The 24,353-nt window shown below is 41.6% G+C and overlaps 1 protein-coding gene across 1 annotated transcript in view; it reads left to right on the top strand.

The window, feature by feature from the left end:
- The first annotated feature begins 4,144 nt into the window (after positions 1 to 4,144).
- The window catches only part of LOC117520408 (zinc-binding protein A33-like), a 36,374-nt gene continuing 16,165 nt past the window's right edge, over positions 4,145 to 24,353 (top strand). The window contains exons 1-4 of the mRNA XM_034181752.1: positions 4,145 to 4,685; positions 7,187 to 7,282; positions 23,005 to 23,238; positions 23,353 to 23,375. Of these exons, the coding sequence (XP_034037643.1) occupies positions 4,167 to 4,685; positions 7,187 to 7,282; positions 23,005 to 23,238; positions 23,353 to 23,375 (872 nt within the window). The 5' untranslated portion in view covers positions 4,145 to 4,166. The remainder of the gene's footprint in view (positions 4,686 to 7,186; positions 7,283 to 23,004; positions 23,239 to 23,352; positions 23,376 to 24,353) is intronic.

Genomic DNA, 24,353 nt, shown 5'->3' with positions numbered 1-24,353 from the left:
CTCCCTTCTAATATTACGTCGGTGCACCACCACATATATTCTCATTCAGGGTCATGGTGGAGCTGAAGCCTGTGGTCCCTGGGCGAGACACTGGCTTCACCCTGGAGAGGTCGCCAATCTATCACAGAGCCACATATGGACACACTCACAACTAGAGCCAGCAATTGTCCTGTCTTTGGAGGTGGGAGGAAGCCAGAACCCACACAAACATGGGGAGAACATGCAAACTCCACACAGAAACAACCAGGTGGGAAGCGAACCCAGGAGCTTTGCAATGGGGCACCAGTGCTAACCACTAATCCACCGTGCCGCCCACACCACCAACACAACGGAGTTAAACTGAAACAATTAAGGTGTTCTTGTAGTGTACACTGTTAGCTTTAAATCAAGTTTGTTTGTTTGTTTGTTTTTTTTTACCAAAAATATCACACAATCATTTAGTAATTCCAGCCATTTTTACACAGTGTCTCCATTTTCAGATGTCCTGAGTAACTGGATAAACTAAGTATTATGGTTCATTAGAAATTCTCACTTTCACAGCCTGTTTTCTTGAGACAAATCAGTACGATACATGTCAAGTTAATTTATATCATTCACTATGAAATACAAACAGTATGGTAAATCTATCTGAAGTAGGCAGTTTTCAAAAACTATGTGACCATCCAAGGAGAATAGTGAGGGAAGCCACCAAGACACAAAAACAACTCAGAAGCAAACAAACACCTTATTGTACAAAACATGAATATAGTTTGACCATTTGTTCCAAAACTGGTATCCTGGGACACGATGAAGATCCTGTGAGTGTGAGAAGTGTTTGAGTGATTATCGTGTCCTCTAGTGATCACTCAGACGTCACTCTGTGGCAGAAGCACAATGCACGTAGACGCTAAATACAGACACATCAGTGGGACTGCGGCACGGTTTCTTGTCACTGATCATGAGTTCTAACCTGTCCAGAGGTGAGCACAGCTGATGTGCCAATAATGACTTCCTCTGTGTTTGTATTTTCTGATTCTGACTCACACTGTCACAGACTGTCAACATTACTGAGTCAAACTGTTGAAATAATGTTTTATCCCACAGCCGTCATCCCCTCTGATTCAGAATAAATGCACATTTACACAGCAGACATGAGATGACACAAAAGAAATCTTTACCTTTGGTGTCAAATGATATGATTTTACTGTGTGTGTGTGTATAACTTTCTGTAATTTTATATACAGGTGCTGGTCATATAATTAGAATATCATGAAAAAGTTGATTTAGTGAAACTTGTATATTATATTCATTCATTACACAGACTGATATATTTCAAATGTTTATTTGTTTTAATTTTGATGATTATAACTGACAACTAATGAAAATCCCAAATTCAGTATCTCAGAAAATTAGAATATTACTTAAGACCAATACAAAAAAAAAAAAAAAAAAAAAAAAAAAAAAAATTAGAAATGTTGGCCAACTGAAAAGTATGAACATGTACAGCACTGGATACGTAGTCGGGGCTCATTTTGCCTGAATTACAATGTGGCGTGGCGTGGAGTCGATCAGTCTGTGGCACTGCTCAGGTGGTATGAGAGCCCAGGTTGCTCTGATAGTGACCTTCAGCTCTTCTGGATTGTTAGGTCTGGTGTGTCACATCTTCCTCTTCACAATACTCCATAGATTTTCTATGGGGTTAAGGTCAGGCGAGTTTGTAGGCCAGTTAAGGACAAAGATACCATGGTTCTTAGACCAGGTACTGGTAGCTTTGGCTTTGTGTGTATGTGCCAAGTCCTGTTGGAAAATGAAATCTGCATCTCCATAAAGTTGGCCAGCAGCAGGAAGCATGAAGTGCTCTACGATGGCTGCGTTGACCTTGGACCTCAGAAAACACAGTGGACCAACACCAGCAGATGACATGACACCCCAAACCATCACTGACTATGGAAAGTTTACACTGGACCTCAAGCAACATGGATTCTGTGCCTCTCCTCTCTTCCTCCAGACTCTGGGACCTTGATTTCCAAAGGAAATGCAAAATTTACTTTCATCAGAGAACATAACTTTGGACCACTCGGCAGCAGTCCAGTCCTTTTTGTTTTTAGCCTAGACAAGACATCAAGTCAGCAGTCTTCTCCATGATTGTGTCGCCTACAGAACTAGACTGAGACAATTTAAAGGTGATTAGAGTGTGCCACCAGGTGTCTTCAATATTTAATCTTTTCACAATATTCACATTTTCTGAGATACTGAATTTGGGGGTTTTCATTAGTTGTCAGTTATAATCATCAAAATTAAAGGAAATAAACACTTTAAATATATCAGTCTGTGTGGAATGAATGAATACATTATACAAGTTTCACTCTTTGAATGGAATTACTGAAATAAATCAACTTTTTTATGATATTCTAATTATATGACCAGCACCTGTATATTTTCTATAATATTTCCATCAATTTTCTATACCTGCTTACTCCAATTAAGGGCCACGGGGGGCTACAGCCTGTCCCAGCAGTCCCATCACCCTGGACAGGCTGACAGTCTGTCACAGGTCCACAAACAACCACATTCACACCTTTGGACTATTTAAAGTTTAAAGATGTCTAACCTGCATGTCTTTGGATGTGGGAGGAAACCAGAGCACATGGAGGGAATCCACACAAACAGGGGGAGAACACGCAAACTCCACACAGAAAGGCCACAGGTGGGAATCGACCCCATAATCTTCTTGCTGTGAGGCAACAGTGCTAAACACTAAGCCACCGTGCTGTCTTCTGTAATATTCCATTTTAGAAAAAGGTCAACATTTTACACATATATACTCACACACACACACACACACATACACACACATACACACACACACACACACACACACACACACACACACACACACACACACACACACACACACACACACACACACACACACACACACACACACACACACACTTATCTTCAACCGCTTAGTCCAATTAAGGGTTGCGGGGGGCTGGAGCCAATCCCAGCAGTCACAGAGCGTGAGGTGGGGTACACCCAGGACAGGATGCCAGTCTGTCACAAACCAACACAGTCACACCCACACACACCTACGGACAATTTAAAGATTACAGTCCACCTAAACCCGCATGTCTTTGGACGTGGGAGGAAACTGGAGCACCCGGAGGAAACCCACGCATGTAAACTCCACACAGAAAGGCCACAGGTGGGAATTGAACCCATGACCTTCTCGCTGTGGGGCTACAGTGCTACCCATTAAGCCACCGTGCTGCCCTATATATATAAATAAATTCACAAACATAAATACATTATGTTATTTGGACACATTCTGATCATGTGCAACTGGTGCACAAATTTAAATCATGTAAATTCTAAGAGTTTTTTTGTGTGTGTGTACACCATGACATGAAATAGAATCTAAAAACAATGATATGCATAATTAAGGGCACCCTGATAACTAAATTATCATGTTTTCTTTTGAGGAGTCAGAAGATACAGAAGATACGTGAATGTTTCCAAATCACTTTTGGACTTTAGTCCCCTCAAACATTAACAGGAAAGTAAGTCCCTTCAGCAGCTCCTTTGTCTTCACTGTGGGTCACCACGGCAGATCCAAAGTGGATCCGCATGTTGATTTGGCACAAGTTTTACACCAGATGTCCATATTGACATAATTACATGGTGGGTTTGAACCGGGAACCTTTTGCACCAAAACCAAGTGCATTCACCACTTGGCCATGACTACGCCCCACAAACATAAATACAAACGGTATATATGGTCAATCTGTCCAGGGTAAGGATGTACAGGGACAATCTGCACAAGGAGCCTGGTGAAGGAAGCCAACAAGACACCCACGAAAAAAAAACACTGAAGGAATTATAGGCTTCGGTGGTTGTGATCCGAGAAAGTGCGCAAAGCGCAACTTTTGACTGTTGCACCACCAGTGACACATCGTCACAGTGTCCCAGAAGACATATGAGACACACCAGCCTGACCTGGCGCGGTCCTTATTTTACTTTTCTTTTTTTCAATCCTGTCTCAGCACGTCTTCCGTCTGTTGCGCACCGATCCCTCCCCTCCGCGCTGACTCGCGCACGGCTCTAGTTTGGACTTGTCACCAGCAGCTGCTCCTCCTCTCCTGTTTCCTCCTGTCTCCTCCTGGCTGCTAGGCGCATAGCCGAGCATGGCGGAGTCCAGCGCGCTTGAGGAGCTGCAGTCGGAGCTCACCTGCCCGGTGTGTTTGGAGCTGTTCCGCGACCCGGTCATCCTCGAGTGCGGGCACCACTTCTGCCAGGCGTGCATCATCCAGTGCTGGGAGGCCAAAGCTGACGAGCTGTCCAGTTGTCCCAAGTGCAGGAAGTCGTGCGCACGAAAACTGCGACCGAACTCGCTTCTGTGCAACGTGGTGGACAGCGTGCGCAGGGCGCGCACCGTGGACGAGGCCGCGGGCATGCACCAGCTGCATCTGGAAGGCGCGCAAGAGGAGTTGGACGAGCGGGAGCCCGGCTCCAGCATGAGCAGCGTCGCCTCCTCCATCGGCCACTGGCCGCGCACGACCTCCGACATGTGCGAGGAGCACGAGGAGAAGCTGAAGCTGTACTGTGAGGACGATCAGCTGCCCATCTGCCTGGTGTGCGGCATGTCCCGGGACCACAAGACCCACAACGTCATCCCCATTACCGAGGCCTTCGAGAATTATAAGGTGCTGAAACTGATTGGCTGATTGCTTTAAAAACAGTCTGTTCTTTTTGATGGCTCCCAGGCAACTCTGAAAATAGTTTCCTATAGTTCTGGATTATGAGTTCATACTGTTGCATTAAGGCTCCAGAAGAAGGGAGTGTGTTATTGTTATTCCAGGCGCTGCTTCGCCACTCCCCTGTTTGTTCTGATAAGATCAGGCTTCTGAGACTTGACAAACATCCCTAAAAATCCAATGAAACTTGCTTTAGCAATTTTAAAAAGTGTTATTAATAAACAGAACACACCCTGCAAACCAGAATATGTTGATAAAACTCAAAAACTTTCACACAACTGATACCTCATTTTTTTTCTATGTACTCAAAGCAGAGCTCAGTGGGATAGGAATTGTATAGATCTGGGTTTGAGACCCGATCTTCCTGTCTGTGTTGTCGGACAAGAAGACACTATCTGCTTCCTTCCAGTCCACCCAGCTGTGAATAGTAACCTGGGACGGACTGGCGCCCCATCCAGGTAGAGTTGTACATTTTTCAGGTATCGTGTGAACTGGAAATATTCCAGATTTGTGCATGGAACATATTGGAATTCTGCCACTGAGCAAGACACCAGCAAGTGTGCAAAGGTTTGGTAGGGAAGTACTGTTCAAATCCAAACCCTAACCCTTATCAGAAGGTGCTTGACACAGGTTGGTTCAGGGTTAGAATAAGGCTTATCCTCCTAACCCTAAACTCTTTAACATAAAATAAATTGCAAGGTTGCGAGGCAGCTGAAATATCGTGTTTAAAGCCTTGTTCCAACACTGGAACTACACAGCTGTCAAATTTGGGAGTGGAAAAATTCGTCAGACTCTATCTATCCTGATCAACCCAATCTCACAGCAGTTCGTGATGGCATTACGAAGCTCAATCCTGGCACCAACGGGCATCAAGACCATTTTAAGACTTACTATGTATGCACTCAAGTTATTAGAATGTAAATATTTGAAATTCGTTACATTTATATCTTTTTATTGCAGTGAAATGAATATTTTAAAAACTATGTACAAAGCTCTTTTAAAAAATACTTATTAATCTACAGAATAGATTCACCAAAAGAGAAAGTAAATATGAATTGAAAGGAACTGAAGTTTTTTGTAAAACCCAGGTATAGAACTACAACTAAAGAAAAGTGTATTTCAGTCAGAGGTGTTGGTTTATGGAACAGTCTTGACAATGAAATAAAAAATTCTAAGTTAATACATGTGTTTAAAAAGAACTTGAAATTGTCTGTGTTGAAAAAATATGAAATTTCAGAGTAGTGCTTTTTAAACTGCTCTATGTTATGCGTTATGAGTATTGTGTCTTAAAAAAGCCATATAGCTGTTAACGTTTGATGGAACTGTTATATTTTCTTGTGTATGATGGGGAAGATGTCATAAGTTATTACTTCTTTCTGCTCCTTTTCATTCATGGTAATTTGGTAATTGTAATTACTCTTGTGTTTTTGTTTTTATTTTATGAATGAAATAAATAAAGAAAAGAAAAGAAATTTAAAATACTGATCAAATTAACTTAGATATTTGCATTTGTTTCAACATGCAGTATTACATTTAAGAGAATTTAACAATTTTAAGTGCAAAAACAAACAAAAAATAAAAAAAGGCTTGAATCACATTCAACACAGTACACATTTTTTATTATTTTTTAATGGGGTTGGAGTACAAGTATGTTTGAGTTTAGTCATTTTTAATGACGCTTTGCCACACGGGATTATTTGAGGTTTGTTCCACCAACTGTTGAGTTTCAGAATAATACACGTTATCATCTGCAACATCGTTCCAGAACAGCGTACTTTTTAAAATATAAATTTGTTTAACCAATATTCTTTTTATTGATGCCTTCGGACTACGCAGTATACCATCTGAGTGTGCTTTAGTAACCCCATGCATGTAAGAGAAAACAGATATATTTAAGCAGTAACTTCATAAACCATCACTGGATCATTAAGTCACTGCTTTTTGTGTCTTCCTGCAACATACTTGAGATCTTTTGGACGTTCTGCTCATTTGGGTTGATTTCACTCAAATGAATTGAGTTCATTTTACAAAAAAAGTTAGGTAAATGAAAATACATGTACTTTTTAGTTGTATTTTAATAAAATAACATAAATATTCTTGGGTAGTCTGTTACAACAAACATTTTTTGGTGTTTTCAACTCATTTGGTTTAACAGTGTACTAAAATCAGCCTCTCTTTGGCTCTTCATATTTTGTGTCATAGAAGAATTCAGCGGTGCGATGTGAACTCTCTGTTTGTTGTTCAGCGCCTGAGAGGCTGAGTGTGTTCTAACATGTTTTCCCGAAGCTAAAATTCCATTTTCTTGCACGCAGAGTTCATTTGGCGAAGGGCTCCACATCATGTGACTCACAATAAAGACGACTGTTGTTGCTTGAGCAAAGACATCGATGAAATAAAGTGTTCATTTCAGTAATCTGGTTTATTTGATTGTCTATCTGTGCTGCCGACAGGACAAACTTTCTGTCGCTCTGGAGAGGGTTCACTTCCAGATAGAAGAGGCCACACTCTTTCAAAGACAAACCAACGAGAAGATCCTCCTCATTAAGGTATTATGTTGTTGTAAAATGAGTGCACACGCGCATTAACGCAGCTACAGAACCAGAATTTCTGGTAGCTATAACATTCATCTACCTTCACCTGTCAGACGTGACTGTGTGCTGACTCGTGCGCTTCACTGTCTGATGGTGACACAACAGGTTGTTAGTCAGCGTCACAGGACGTGATGTACGACATATGTGGCAAAAGTGTGATTGTTCCTTAAAGGACAAGTTCACTTACTTACAACAATCACATAAAAACGTTAGCAATCAGAGTTCTCTGCTCACTTTTGGCAATTTTGCAGCGTGAAAGAAATCACTTTTTCAACAAATGGCTAAAAGGGGCACTGCAGTTTAAATAGTCAAACTGTGTTTTAACAAACATTAAAATTCTTGTTTTTTATGTTTACTTACAGCATATATCGTTGACAGTTTACTGTTACATTTCTGTACTGGCTACTTACTTGTTCAGGATGTTGTAAACCTTCATTTTTGTTGTTTGTTGTTCTTTAGTTAAGTTTGGGAGAAACAAAGCTGGATGTTAGCTGGTTTGGTTAATGCTAAGCTAGCGTCACTTCTATCACAGCTAGCTTACCAGAGATGTTCACAGTATGCATTTATATTGGTTTAATTCTATTTTGTTGTGTTCTATACTGTTTTCAACATGCCACTAATAATTTTGAACAAAAAGACACGTGTGTCATAGGCGGTAACCAAATCGACTGGAACGATCTTTTAAGTCTGATGCAGTATTGATATAAGCCAGTATATTGTAATACACCTACTCAGTCTGGTCATATTTTGTCAGATATTGCCAAACCATTAATGCACCAATGAATACAACTCCTGGCAAAAATTATGGAATCATGTTCATTCAGTTGTTTAATTTTGTAGAAAAAAGCAGATCACAGACATGACACAAAACTAAAGTCATTTCAAATGGCAACTTTCTGGCTTTAAGAAACACTATAAGAAATCAGGAAAAAAAATTGTCAGTCAGTAACGGTTACTTTTTTAGACCAAGCAGAGGGAAAAAAATATGGAATCACTCAATTCTGAGGAAAAAATTATGGAATCATGAAAAACAAAAGAACGCTCCAACACCGCTAGTATTTTGTTGCACCACCTCTGGCTTTTATAACAACTTGCAGTGTCTGAGGCATGGACTTAATGAGTGACAAACGGTACTCTTCATCAATCTGGCTCCAACTTTCTCTGATTGCTGTTGCCAGATCAGCTTTGCAGGTTGGAGCCTTGTCATGGACCATTTTCTTCAACTTCCACCAAAGATTTTCAATTGGATTAAGATCCAGACTATTTGCAGGCCATGACATTGACCCTATGTGTCTTTTTGCAAGGAATGTTTTCACAGTTTTTGCTCTATGGCAAGATGCAAATGATTTCATCATCCCCAAACATCCTTTCAATTGATGGGATAAGAAAAGTGTCCAAAATATCAACGTAAACTTGTGCATTTATTGATGATGTAATGACAGCCATCTCCCCAGTGCCTTTACCTGACATGCAGCCCCATATCATCAATGACTGTGGAAATTTACATGTTCTCTTCAGGCAGTCATCTTTATAAATCTCATTGGAAAGGCACCAAACAAAAGTTCCAGCATCATCACCTTGCCCAATGCAGATTCGAGATTCATCACTGAATATGACTTTCATCCAGTCATCCACAGTCCACGATTGCTTTTCCTTAGTCCATTGTAACCTTGTTTTTTTTCTGTTTAGGTGTTAATGATGGCTTTCGTTTAGCTTTTCTGTATGTAAATCCCATTTCCTTTAGGCGGTTTCTTACAGTTCGGTCACAGACGTTGACTCCAGTTTCCTCCCATTCATTCCTCATTTGTTTTGTGGTGCATTTTCGATTATTGAGACATATCAAATCAAATCAATTTTATTTATATAGCGCCAAATCACAACAAACAGTTGCCCCAAGGCGCTTTATATTGTAAGGCAAGGCCATACAATAATTACGGAAAAACCCCAACGGTCAAAACGACCCCCTGTGAGCAAGCACTTGGCAACAGTGGGAAGGAAAAACTCCCTTTTAACAGGAAGAAACCTCCAGCAGAACCAGGCTCAGGGAGGGGCAGTCTTCTGCTGGGACTGGTTGGGGCTGAGGGAGAGAACCAGGAAAAAGACATGCTGTGGAGGGGAGCAGAGATCAATCACTAATGATTAAATGCAGAGTGATGCATACAGAGCAAAAAGAGAAAGAAACACTCAGTGCATCATGGGAACCCCCCAGCAGTCTACGTCTATAGCAGCATAACTAAGGGATGGTTCAGGGTCACCTGATCCAGCCCTAACTATAAGCTTTAGCAAAAAGGAAAGTTTTAAGCCTAATCTTAAAAGTAGAGAGGGTGTCTGTCTCCCTGATCTGAATTGGGAGCTGGTTCCACAGGAGAGGAGCCTGAAAGCTGAAGGCTCTGCCTCCCATTCTACTCTTACAAACCCTAGGAACTACAAGTAAGCCTGTAGTCTGAGAGCAAAGCGCTCTATTGGGGTGATATGGTACTGTGAGGTCCCTAAGATAAGATGGGACCTGATTATTTAAAACCTTATAAGTAAGAAGAAGAATTTTAAATTCTATTCTAGAATTAATAGGAAGCCAATGAAGAGAGGCCAATATGGGTGAGATATGCTCTCTTCTTCTAGTCCCTGTTAGCACTCTAGCTGCAGCATTTTGAATTAACTGAAGGCTTTTCAGGGAACTTTTAGGACAACCTGATAATAATGAATTACAATAGTCCAGCCTAGAGGAAATAAATGCATGAATTAGTTTTTCAGCATCACTCTGAGACAAGACCTTTCTAATTTTAGAGATATTGCGCAAATGCAAAAAAGCAGTCCTACATATTTGTTTAATATGCGCATTGAATGACATATCCTGATCAAAAATGACTCCAAGATTTCTCACAGTATTACTAGAGGTCAGGGTAATGCCATCCAGAGTAAGGATCTGGTTAGACACCATGTTTCTAAGATTTGTGGGGCCAAGTACAATAACTTCAGTTTTATTTGAGTTTAAAAGCAGGAAATTAGAGGTCATCTATGTCTTTATGTCTGTAAGACAATCCTGCAGTTTAGCTAATTGGTGTGTGTCCTCTGGCTTCATGGATAGATAAAGCTGGGTATCATCTGCGTAACAATGAAAATTTAAGCAATGCCGTCTAATAATACTGCCTAAGGGAAACATGTATAAAGTGAATAAAATTGGTCCTAGCACAGAACCTTGTGGAACTCCATAATTAACCTTAGTCTGTGAAGAAGATTCCCCATTTACATGAACAAATTGTAATCTATTAGATAAATATGATTCAAACCACCGCAGCGCAGTGCCTTTAATACCTATGGCATGCTCTAATCTCTGTAATAAAATTTTATGGTCAACAGTATCAAAAGCAGCACTGAGGTCTAACAGAACAAGCACAGAGATGAGTCCACTGTCTGAGGCCATAAGAAGATCATTTGTAACCTTCACTAATGCTGTTTCTGTACTATGATGAATTCTAAAACCTGACTGAAACTCTTCAAATAGACCATTCCTCTGCAGATGATCTCTCAGATGAGCTGTTTTACAACTACCCTTTCAAGAATGTTTGAGAGAAAAGGAAGGTTGGAGATTGGCTTATAATTAGCTAAGATAGCTGGGTCAAGTGATGGCTTTTTAAGTAATGGTTTAATTACTGCCACCTTAAAAGCCTGTGGTACATAGCCAACTAATAAAGATAGATTGATCATATTTAAGATCGAAGCATTAATTAATGGTAGGGCTTCCTTGAGCAGCCTGGTAGGAATGGGGTCTAATAGACATGTTGATGGTTTGGAGGAAGTAACTAATGAAAATAACTCAGACAGAACAATCGGAGAGAAAGAGTCTAACCAAATACCGGCATCACTGAAAGCAGCCAGAGATAACAATACGTCTTTGGGATGGTTATGAGTAATTTTTTGTCTAGTAGTTACAATTTTATTAGCAAAGAAAGTCATGAAGTCATTACTAGTTAAAGTTAAAGGAATACTCGGCTCAATAGAGCTCTGACTCTTTGTCAGCCTGGCTACAGTGCTGAAAAGAAACCTGGGGTTGTTCTTATTTTCTTCAATTAGTGATGAGTAGTAAGATGTCCTAGCTTTACGGAGGGCTTTTTTATAGACCAACAGACTCTTTTTCCAGGCTAAGTGAAGATCTTCTAAATTAGTGAGACGCCATTTCCTCTCCAACTTACGGGTTATCTGCTTTAAGCTGCGAGTTTGTGAGTTATACCACGGAGTCAGGCACTTCTGATTTAAAGCTCTCTTTTTCAGAGGAGCTTCAGCATCCAAAGTTGTCTTCAATGAGGATGTAAAACTATTGACGAGATACTCTATCTCACTTACAGAGTTTAGGTAGCTACTCTGCACTGTGTTGGTATATGGCATTAGAGAACATAAAGAAGGAATCATATCCTTAAACCTAGTTACAGCGCTTTCTGAAAGACTTCTAGTGTAATGAAACTTATTCCCCACTGCTGGGTAGTCCATCAGAGTAAATGTAAATGTTATTAAGAAATGATCAGACAGAAGGGAGTTTTCAGGGAATACCGTTAAGTCTTCAATTTCCATACCATAAGTCAAGACAAGATCTAAGATATGATTAGAGTGGTGGGTGTACTCATTTACATTTTGAGCAAAGCCAATTGAGTCTAATAATAGATTAAATGCAGTGTTGAGGCTGTCATTCTCAGCATCTGTGTGGATGTTAAAATTGCCCACTATAATTATCTTATCTAAGCTAAGCACTAAGTCAGACAAAAGGTCTGAAAATTCACAGAGAAACTCACAGTAACGACCAGGTGGACGATAGATAATAACAAATAAAACTGGTTTTTGGGATTTCTAATTTGGATGGACAAGACTAAGAGTCAAGCTTTCAAATGAATTAAAGCTCTGTCTGGGTTTTGGATTAATTAATAAGCTGGAATGGAAGATTGCTGCTAATCCTCCGCCTCGGCCCGTGCTACGAGCATTCTGGCAGTTAGTGTGACTTGGGGGTGTTGACTCATTTAAACTAACATATTCATCCTGCTGTAACCAGGTTTCTGTAAGGCAGAATAAATCAATATGTTGATCACTTATTATATCATTTACTAACAGGGACTTAGAAGAGAGAGACCTAATGTTTAATAGACCACATTTAACTGTTTTAGTCTGTGGTGCAGTTGAAGGTGCTATATAATTTTTTCTTTTTGAATTTTTATGCTTAAATAGATTTTTACTGGTTATTGGTGGTCTGGGAGCAGGCACCGTCTCTACGGGGATTGGGTAGTGAGGGGATGGCAGGGAGAGAGAAGCTGCAGAGAGGTGTGTAAGACTACAACTCTGCTTCCTGGTCCCAACCCTGGATAGTCACAGTTTGGAGGATTTAAGAAAATTGGACAGATTTCTAGAAATGAGAGCTGCTCCATCCAAAGTGGGATGGATGCCGTCTCTCCTAACAAGACCAGGTTTTCCCCAGAAGCTTTGCCAATTATCTATGAAGCCCACCTCATTTTTTGGACACCACTCAGACAGCCAGCCATTCAAGGAGAACATGTGGCTAAACATGTCACTCCCGGTCCGATTGGGGAGGGGCCCAGAGAAAACTACAGAGTCCGACATTGTTTTTGCAAAGTTACACACCGATTCAGTGTTAATTTTAGTGACCTCCGATTGGCGTAACCGGGTGTCATTACTGCCGACGTGAATTACAATCTTACCAAATTTACGCTTAGCCTTAGCCAGCAGTTTCAAATTTCCTTCAATGTCGCCTGCTCTGGCCCCCGGAAGACAATTGACTATGGTTGTTGGTGTCGCTAACTTCACATTTCTCAAAACAGAGTCGCCAATAACCAGAGTTTGATCCTCGGTGGGTGTGTCGCCGAGTGGAGAAAAACGGTTAGAAATGTGAATGGGTTGGTGGTGTACACGGGGCTTCTGTTTAGGGCTACGCTTCCTCCTCACAGTCACCCAGTCGGCCTGCTTTCCCGGCTGCTCGGGATCTGCTGGAAGGGACCTAACGGCGGCTAAGCTACCTTGGTCTGCACCGACTACAGGGGCCTGGCTAGCTGTAGAATTTTCCACTGTGCGGAGCCGAGTCTCCAATTCGCCCAGCCTGGCCTCCAAAGCTACGAATAAGCTACACTTATTACAAGTACCATTACTGCTAAAGGAGGCCGAGGGATAACTAAACATTTCACACCCAGAGCAGAAAAGTGCAGGAGAGACAGGAGAAGCCGCCATGCTAAATCGGCTAAGAGCTAGTAGCTGCGCTAAGCTAGCGGATTCCTAAAAACACACAAAGTGAATAATGTGTAAATAATTTAGAGGTGATTCAGCAGAGGGAGTGCTTTAGTTAAGGCACGTGAAGATTACACTGTGAAACAAATCGACATATTGCATTAAGCAAGACATATTGCTTTAAGTTTTCTGTCTTGACGCGTTGATGTCTTCCTTGGTCTACCAGTATGTTTGCCTTTAACAACCTTCCCATGTTGTTTGTATTTGGTCCATAGTTTAGACACAGCTGACTGTGAACAACCAACATCTTTTGCAACATTGCGTGATGATTTACCCTTTTTTAAGAGTTTGATAATCCTCTCCTTTGTTTCAATTAACATCTCTCGTGTTGGAGCCATGATTCATGTCAGTCCACTTGGTGCAACAGCTCTCCAAGGTGTGATCACTCCTTTTTAGATGCAGACTAATGAGCAGATCTGATTTGATGCAGGTGTTAATTTTGGGGATGAAAATTTACAGGGTGATTCCATAATTTATTCCTCAGAATTGAGTGAGTCCATATTTTTTTCCCTCTGCTTGGTCTAAAAAAGTAACCGTTACTGATTGCCACAATTTTTTTTTCTTGATTTCTTATAGTGTTTCTTAAAGCCAGAAAGTTGCCATTTGAAATGACTTTAGTTTTGTGTCATGTCTGTGATCTGCTTTTTTTTCTACAAAATTAAACAACTGAATGAACATCCTCCGAGGTTGGTGATTCCATAATTTTTGCTAGGGGTTGTATATAGAGATTTTTCTAACTCCTTAGTCATTCCTTTTTAACCCTCTAGGGTCCATCCGCCAAGTCCAAATCGAATTTTTTTTTTTTTTTAATCTTTTTGGACCGCTGAGGGTTAAACAAATTTTTCTAAAAAGAGAATTCAGCCCTTGGGGGAATTCCGCCCAGGTTAAAACCTCGGCCGTGAGAGAATCATGGTATTTGTACTGCATAAATACTGAGTTATTCAAACTTCACTCACTCATCTTCAACCGCTTACTCCAGTTCAGGGTCATGGGGCTTGGAGCCTATCCCATCAGATACAAGGCATGAGGTGGGGTATACCCTGGACAGGACGCCAGTCTGTCGCAGGGTCACCTGTAGACAAACAAAGACATTCACACCCGCACGCAGACCTACGGGCAATTTATAGTTTCCAATCCAGCCAACTTGCATGTCTTTGGATGTGGGAGGAAGCCGGAGCACCTGGAGAGAACCCACACAAGCTCTACATAGAAAAGCCACAGGTGGGAATCGATCCTATGACCTTCATGCTGTGAGGCTACCATGCTAACCACCAATCCACCGTGCTGCCAGTTACTTATATTTGAAATGAAATATTGTAATATTTTGAGATGTGTTGTTTTTGTTTTTTGAGCAGTGAGCCGTAATGATCAAAATTACAAATTAAAAAACAAAAATGCTTCAGACATTTTAGTTTGTGTAATGAGTTGAGAATATATACACTTTTCACTTTCTGAAATATGTGACAAAAAATATTGAATGTTTTCATGACGTTCAAATTCATTGACATGCACCATGGCACAATATTTCTGACAAAACCACTCTAGAACAATAATGTTTTTTTGTTTGTTTTTTATGTGATTCCAGCCTGAAATTGACTTTAACACACTTTTGTCAAAGTTGATTTTGTATGTTGATGTATTTGTTTTATAAACTTCCAGGGTTTTCATCATGGAAATTTTTTCCATCACAGTCATATTAATCTAAAATAACCATCTCTGTGTGTTTATTCATGTGGTGAGCAGTTTCATACACTCATTGGACGTGAATGTCATGGTATTAGGTCTTAAAAGATTTTGTTGGACTGTCTTTTTTCCCGTTATAGAATGATTGTACCACATCTTTAATGGGGAAACAATATCCCCAGAATTAGGTGAACAAGTATTAATTTATTTTGGATTTTTTTTTTTTTTTTTTTTTATGAAGCCAGGGTCAAAAGTATACATAGTGTCAAAAATACACATACACTGACTTAGATTTTTGTTTCAGTGGTGCTGAAAGGTCATAATATCTTTTAACTTGCCATGGCCTCTTTCTGTTTGTGATCATGGATGACTACAGTTTGACTACAACAACCAGGGAGAGATATTTGGAGGAGTGATGCTGAGGGACAGGATTAAAAGAAAAAGAAAAACAGTCTTTTCCTGTTTGAGTTTGCTTTATAATTTGCCATCTGTTTCCCTGTTGATCTGTTTGACCCACTTAGTTTGCACAGTCACATATTTTCATTTCTCTTTTTCTTCACTGGTATGACAGGATGTGGGTGAAAGAGAGTGAGAGGAAGTTTCTAAACTTTTGTTTCTTCTTGCGTATTTCTTGTCGTGTTTTCCGTCCATTTTCACCTGCCTCACAAGCTCATGCATAACATACACAAGATTGTGGAAAACAGCTCTTTTTCAGTCACAAATAATTTACCTATCAGTTTTACAAAAGCATTTGGTAATTAATTTAATAATCGATAAATTGTTGCAACTCTAGTTTGTATTTCTTAATGATTGATATAAATGATATTCAAAACATATTCAGTGACTGGGAAATGTTCATATATCCATCCCATTACTGGTCTAAAGAAAACTGGCTGGAAAAGTGATCATTTAATCTGCATTTTTGGAATTATATCTACAGAATCTGAACATTTGGGGTAGGGGGTGAGGATGTGTGTTTACAAATAATAAATATAACGCAATGCTAAAATTCCCTCGGCCGTATGAACATTGTGTTCTTTATAATTTGCAGTTGTTTAATTAATTATTAAGATCCTGTTGTCTTACGTACAATTTCACAATGTTCAATAAAGCCCCTCTATCAATCAGTTAAAAACAATATTTACATTTTAACCACGGAAGTTGTGCAAATCAAGGAATATTTGTAGATCACCCTCTGTGCATTTGCAGGTATTAATGACAAAAATTTAACTCCATAGAAAGTTAGCTATGAGTTAGCATGCATGTTAACATGCAAAATATCTTGTAAATTACTCCAGAGGTGTTATCAAGTTACTAAAACAGCATTTTCAGTTTTAGAAGTGTTTAATTCTTTGATAGCTTTTACATAAAATATGACATAAGATATATTTACACACAAATGAAACAGAGTTTTGCAGCTAGCTACCAGCCTGTGATGTCACCATGCTAATGTCCGCGGAATGTCTTGTAAATAAATTGAGGTTTTATTAGGGTCCAAAAACAGCATTTTCAGTTTTAGAAGTGTTTTTTTCTCGCTAGCTTTTACATTATATATGACAAATGTATATAAACACACAAAACAAAGTGATTTTGGAGAGACCAGCCACTGACGCCACAGTGCAGCTGTACTTTGATTGGCTGTTATGCCTGCCACAAAAAAAAAACAAACAAAAAAGAAACTGAACAGATTGAAACAATTTGGCTTTTTAGCCTTTTAAAATAGGTCAAGGTTAGTCTTCTTTTAATTTGTCCAAGGTCTGTGTCCCAAGAATGTTCCTTGTGAATTTGAAGACCCTGGCAGTAATAGGATTGGAGTTATACTGAGCACAGACAGATGAACATCAAGTAATAATAATAACAAAAGAGTCTATAATTCCTTTTCCACATTTAGTTGTAACAACGGCTTCTGTCATTTAGTTCACTTTTTTCATGTAATTTATATTGAAAACTAATATTTCCTGTTGGAATTCTGAAAAGAAAAGTTACTGTATATTAATTGAGCTTTTGAAAGAATTGTGTGTATGTGTTTATAGACACACAGAAATAGATCATGTATATATGTATCTTAATATTTAGTTAACTTTTTCTTTTACTTTCATTAAATGTGGAAAGAAAACTGAAGTACTAATTTGAATTTACAAATGGTACTTTGTAAAGGGGGCATTGCAGTAAAACTAATTGTAAAAACATGATAAAAGTAGAATCACTAAAACTCAAACAGACTTGCTTTTTCCTCTGAATGCTAATTTTAATAAACTTATTTTTAGTTGTTGACACTGACTCAGAGAGGTGTTAATTGGGTGTTTTGTTTTTTTTGAAACATTAAAACATGTTACTAAAATTTGTACTTATCCATAATGAAAATGACAAAACATATAGGGACACCAAGCACAAGAGTGTCAAAAAATGATGTTTAACACAAAGTTAAATGATGCACCATACTGTAAGTAGTATTCTTTGCACATCTGACTTTCTCAGAGAACATCATGCAATATAGCAGAGGTCGAGCATGCACGTCTCTCTCTCTCTCTCTCTCTCTCTCTCTCTCTCTCTCTCTCTCTCTCTCCCTCCCTCCTTATATGACTGTTCACCTGTGTTTTCTGGGAACTTTGAAAGACATTTCCTCTGTTATCACACCTGGCGGTGTGAACAGCGGAGTGTGTGTGAAACTGATTCTGACAGAGCTGCATAACATCAGTTTCACCGTATCAGTTTTAAAGTGATTTTGCTCTGTGATGACACAAGAGTCGTGGAATTTCCCTTTAGCTCTGAGTAAATCAGCGCAAGATTCCCCTCCCACCCCTCTTTTTACTGACTCCAGGTACTGACATGTTCACACCAAGCTGATTCTTTTGCAATAATGTCATCCATGATACAAATTGAAAACAAAATAAAGTACAAAAGAGCAACAAGACACAGGTGGAGGAAGCAAATTTAGCATGGGGGGGAGCATCCAGAATGAAGTGGTCCAATGAACCAAGCGAGTGAGAGTTTTTAAATTCTGTGTCCAATAGTACATAGTGAAGTTGTTGGCTTTTTTTCATACATTATATATTTAATTTACTTGTTCATGTAGAGATATTACCAACCGCATCAGCATTTACTTGATTTTTAGTGTTTGTAACAAGAAGGCTACAACACCCGATTTGTTATGGTGAAAACACCAAAGGCAGAGGTTAGGACTCGTATGCAGGAAAAGAGACCGGAGTAGCAAAAATATAACAATTTATTAGTGAGTAAATAAAGAACTGAATTGAATGCACAGATAAACCAAGCACTGAAGGAGGGAGAGACGAGCCAGGGTACTGCAGAGAGGGTTCACTTCCAGTGAGGTAAAAAGAGCTGAGCCAGGGCAGGACCAGGTGGCTGACCAGGCTGACTGAGTCCAAAATCTGAAAACACAGGAGAACAGGGTCAGAAGGCAAAAATCATGGCACACCAGAAGTTAAAGAAACAAAGCTGAGGCCAGAATACACCAAAGGCAACTGAGTTTCCGGCGTCTGAGTGAGTGAAGAGTCGAGGTATAAATACAGATGTGGATGATTGCAGACAAGTGAGTCCAGTCAGCTCCATGAGTCAGCCAGAAAAGAGACAGGAAGGGAGGGGGAGTGAAGCAGCAGCACAACGGGAGCCCCTCGGCGACCGATCCGGGTGGGCCTGATAGAAGACACGGAAGAGGGAGGGGTCCAGAATGAGGTCCCGTGACACCCAGGAGCGCTCCTCAGTTCCATAGCCCTCCCAGTCCACCAGATACTGGAAACCCCGACCTCGGCGATGCACATCCAGGATCTGATGGACGGTCCAGGCCGGAAGACCACCCACCACCCGGGCGGGAGGAGGGGGATCGGCCGGAGGGCACACGGCACTGACCTGCATGGGCTTGAGCCGAGACACATGAAACACCGGATCCGGAGGGACCGTGGCAACTTAAGTCTAACAGCCACAGGATTAATAATCCTTTCCACCATGAAAGGACCCAGGAACCGGGGCGCCAGCTTCCGGGTTTCACCCCTGAGAGGCACGTCCTTCGCTGAGAGCCAGACCTTTTGTCCAGGTTGGTAGTGGGGGGCCAGGGTTCGATGACGATCCACATGGCGTACAGTCCTGCCTCTCGTCTGGAGCAGAGCAGAACGGGCAGTCGTCCACACCCGGCGGCAGCGCTGGAGGTGGGCCGGAACAGATGGCACAGCAAGATCCAACTCCTGGTCCGGAAACAATGGGGGCTGGTAGCCCAGAGAACACTCAAAAGGGGACAGTCCAATGGCGGAGCTCACTTGGGAGTTATGAGCATACTCTATCCAGGGTAGGTGGGTGCTCCAGGAGGATGGATGGGAGGAAGTAACGCACCGGAGGGCGGCCTCGAGCTCCTGGTTGGCCCGTTCCGCTTGGCCATTGGTCTGGGGATGGAACCCGGACGAGAGGCTGACTGAGGCCCCTAATGCTGAACAAAAAGTCTTCCACACCTGTGAAGTGAACTGGGGACCTCGGTCCGACACGATGTCTTGAGAGATGCCATGCAGCCGGAAGACATGGTGGACTAGGAGGTCAGCGGTCTCCTGGGCAGAGGGAAGCTTAGGCAGGGCCACGAAATGAGCAGACTTAAAAAACCGGTCAAGGATGGTGAAGATGGCAGTGTGTCTGTGGGAGGCGGGTAGGCTGGTTACAAAGTCCAGGCAGATGTGCGACCAAGGATGTCCAGGGACTGGGAGCGGACGAAGGAGACCTGAGGGGGGCAAATGGAAAGCCTTGCTTCTGGCACAGGTGGGACAGGCATTCACATACGCTCGCACATCCGCCTGGATGGAGGGCCACCAGTAGTGCTGCTGAAGGAGATGGAGGGTCCGCTGGATGCCCGGGTGGCAAGCAAATTTGGCCGTGTGAATGATCTGGAGAACAGCTGAACGTGCAGATGGTGGAACAAAAAGACGTCCAGGGGGACCTCCCCCAGGATCCGGATGGTGAACCTGTGCCTCCCTGACAACCCTTCCTATGTCCCACGTCAGAGCCCCAACTACCACCTGGTCAGAGGTGGTTTTGCTGTCGAGGGGGGTGTATTGCCGAGAGAGGGCATCAGGTTTGGTGTTCTAGAGCCGGGTCTGTAGGTGAGAGAAAAATGAAACCATCCAAAAAACAAAGACCACCTGGCCTCCCTGGAATTTAACCTTTTGGCAGTTTGTATGTAAGTTAGGTTCTTGTGATCTGTCCATACAATGAAGGGAATGCACGTACCTTCTAGCCAGTGTCTCCACTCCTCCAGTGCTTCCTTCACTGCCAGGAGTTCCCGGTTACCCACATCATAATTGCGCTCGGCAGGAGACAGACGCCGAGAAAAGAAGGCGCATGGGTGGAGCTGCCCATCGCCCTCAGCCCACTGGGAGAGGACGGCCCCGATCCCGATGTTGGAGGCATCGACCTCCACAATGAACTGACGATCCGGATCGGGCTGGACCCGGACAGGGGCGGTGGTAAAACGATGTGTGAGAGTGTTAAAGGCCTGATTGGCTTCAGGGGACCAGAGAAAATGAGTTTTAGAGGATGTGAGCTGATGGAGAGGGGCAGCTATCTGACTAAAATTACGGATAAATCTTTGGTAGAAGTTGGCGAATCCAAGGAATTGCTGAAGCTGTTTGACATTGGAGGGAGTGGGCCATTCGGAAACTGCGGTGATCTTAGCTGGGTCAGGCTTGATTTGATTATGTTCAAAAACAAAACCGTTTGTTTGTTAACCTGCCTTAACAAACAAACGGTTCTCAAGAAGTCTATTAAGGACCAGACGGACATGTTGGGTGTGTTCTTGAAAGTTTCTGGAAAATATTAGGATATCATCTAGGTACACGAATACAAACCGATTGAGGAAGTCAAGTAGTACATCATTAATGAGAGCTTGAAAGACGGCGGGAGCATTAGTGAGACCAAACAGCATCACAATATATTCAAAATGGCCCAGGGGGGTATTGAACGCAGTCTTCCACTCGTCCACCTCCTTAATGCAGATGAGGTGGTAAGCGTTTCTAAGGTCTAGTTTGGTGAAAATGGACGCCCCCTGCAGCGAATCAAATGTCGAATCAAGCAGTGGAAGAGGATACCTGTTATGGACGGTAATGGCATTCAATCTGCGGTAATCAATGCAGGGGCATAAAGACCCATCCTTCTTCCCCACGAAAAAAAAAACCCTGCCCCTAAGGGTGATGAGGAAGGATGGATGAGACCAGCTGCCAAGGAGTCTTGAATATACTGCTCCATTAATTCTCTCTCTGGGTGCGACAGAGTATAAAGCCGGCTGGAGGGAAAAGAAGTGCCCGGAAGCAAATCGATGGAGCAGTCGTACGGTCGATGAGGTGGTAGGGAAAGTGCGTGATGTTTACTGAATGCGTCTTTGAGATCATGATATTGCTCAGGAACGTTGGAGAGATCTATCATAACGGAAGTGGTGTCCTTAGACCCCTTGGCGAGGGGAATGGAGGAACGGAGACAATGGAGGTAGCAAACCTCACCCCACCGGGAGATCATTCAGCAGATGTTGCCCTCACATTTATTTTTCCTTTGTAATTCACTGCTAGATCTGTCCATATCGAGCATAAGTGTCCAAAGTAGAGCTGGGTATCGATTCAAATTTCAAGAATTGATTTGCTTCCGAATCAATTCGATCTGATATCGATTTGGGTTAGTGTTATTAAAACCATTTTTTGAGTTGTTACCTGATTGTCTAGTTATGCAACATATTAATACTACTTCACAAAATTTGGCCCTCAAAATGCAGGCAGTAGTGTTTCAGAGAGTTCTAAATATAAAAATTTTCCAGGAGATAATGGCCCCAGTCTCCCCTACAAAACCCGTGCCTGCAACACTCGCTGTGCAACACGCAGCAGGAGAACGTGGCTGGGGAGAAAGTTCTCCTAAGTTTACCTACAGCAGGAGAACGCTGCTGTGGGACAAGTTCTCCCACAGTTGACACCAAAGAACCTTCGTGCAGTGTCCCACAGAAACGGCACGTTATGAGGAATGGGGGAAAAAACAAACTACTGTGTGAAATATAAACGCGGACGATTCTCTTTTCTTGGCTGCAACAACAGACAATTAGAATCCCGATGGTCATTGACATCTATAAATGGCTTTGACAGAGGCTGATGAATAAATTGTGGACGCACTGCTTCTAAATCAGAACCAACACGTCTATAATCAATGTAGAGAAATGATCATTTAATTTTTCCAGTTACACACCCTTGGAAACAGCGCAATGGCCCAAATGCAGTGTAATGTTTTCAGGCACGCTGTTACAACGCTGGAGAGAATATATATATTTGGATGTATGAATCGATTTGTGGGAATTAAAGTGAGAATTGATTTAAAATTGGGGAATTGATCTTTTCAACCCATCACTATTCCAAAGCTTATCATCACTATCAACCTAAATTTTATCACTATACATATCATAATCATTTTATCACCCAGCACTTTTTATATACTATTAGTGTGATTTTCTGTTGTGTCATTTGATGAGTTTATATTGTAGATTCTAATTATTTTCTGACAATAAAAAGTGGAAGGGAGGGCTGAGCAGTCAATCTTTGGAGGTGGCTGTTGAACCCCTGACTGCCACTTCCTTTCACCGCCTATGTCATATTACACGAACAAAGTCCTAACTGCTTCAGAGTTAATAAAACAGGCAACTCACATGTCCACATTTTTGCTGACATTTGCACCCTGCGCTCTAGGAGCGAGCGGGAGATCTGGAGGAGCTGGTCACCGCAGACTTTGAGAAGCTGAGGGAGTTTCTGCTCCAGGAAGAAAAGCGCATCAAGGAGAAACTTCAGAGGCAGAAGGAAGAGAAGCTCAGCCAGCTGGAGGAGGCACTCACTCAGACCACGGAGCAGATCAGTCGGCTGGAAAGCACGGCCGAGGAGCTCCACGCCAAAATGATTGAAGAAGAGAATCCAGAGCAACTGAAGGTGAGGAGTCGTGCATGCTTCCTGAGTACTGTCTCATTCTCTCATACGTTAAAGAAGAGACAGTGCCGTGATGATCTGGTAATAACATTCTTGTTTTAATCTGCTCTGTTTTAGGGCATCAAAGACTTCATTGGAGGGTGAGAACCATCTTTATCTAAATCTGACCAATGAAAGCTGCTTGATGATGTTACTCATAATGTAATTACTGTAACCAAGTGTCCATCTAATGAAATGTCACAGGAGAGGGATAGTTAATAATAGCTTAATAATAATAGTATTTTTCAAACATATTCTTAAAGAATAATGCTACAAAGAGTAATACTTGAACTTGTATGGAGGCTGACCTGTCCTGTCAAGATTTACATAGATTTCTTTACCCTGTGCATCAGCCTTAAAGGACATTATTTTAATTGTTTGTCTGTAGGCTTGGGTATTGAGAACCGGTTCTTTTCGAGAATCATGAAGAAATGATTAGATCCACCAACATCAATAGCCTTTTTGCTTAACGATTCCCTTATCGGTCCTTCAGAGCGGCCGTTGTTTTTGAGGGTGTTTGTCAGGAAAATGATCATTTCTCTACGTTAATTACAGACCCTGCAGCGAGTCTGCAATCAACCGCTCCTGCAGTGCGGCTCCGCTTTGAAGCTTGAATCAGTGAAGCAGTGCTCCAATCCGCTGCTTCGTTGCTTCTCTGATTTGATGCTTTTCAGAAGTGGCAAGTCCACTTCGTAACCCCTCTCAAAGCCATTTAAAGATGTCAATCTTGAGTCACTTTTGTGTGGATTAAAGTCACTAACTGGGACTCGTGTCTTGTTGCAGGCAAGAAACGAGAATCATTCTCCGTTCCGTTTGCACAGCTCCAAATGCTGCACCACTCTCTGCCGAGTGAAGTTAGAGTCCATCCGGAATTAGTAACTTCAAAGCGAATCACTGTTTCAAATGAAATGACACTTCTTTCCAAACGTTGTAATACAAACAATAAACTAGAATCGACCAAAATGTTTTTTCCTCCCAAAATGAGACGTCCTGCATTCTTTATGAATTACATTAATGCTGATGTGCAGCCGGCTGAGCTCAGCTCAGATGTATGGAGTGGCATTTATGTCATTAATGTC

This window comes from Thalassophryne amazonica, chromosome 11, assembly GCF_902500255.1.
Source record: "Thalassophryne amazonica chromosome 11, fThaAma1.1, whole genome shotgun sequence".
NCBI lineage: Eukaryota > Metazoa > Chordata > Actinopteri > Batrachoidiformes > Batrachoididae > Thalassophryne > Thalassophryne amazonica.
The sequence above is the reverse complement of the archived record's forward strand: the minus strand, read 5'-3'. Positions and strand labels throughout refer to the sequence as shown.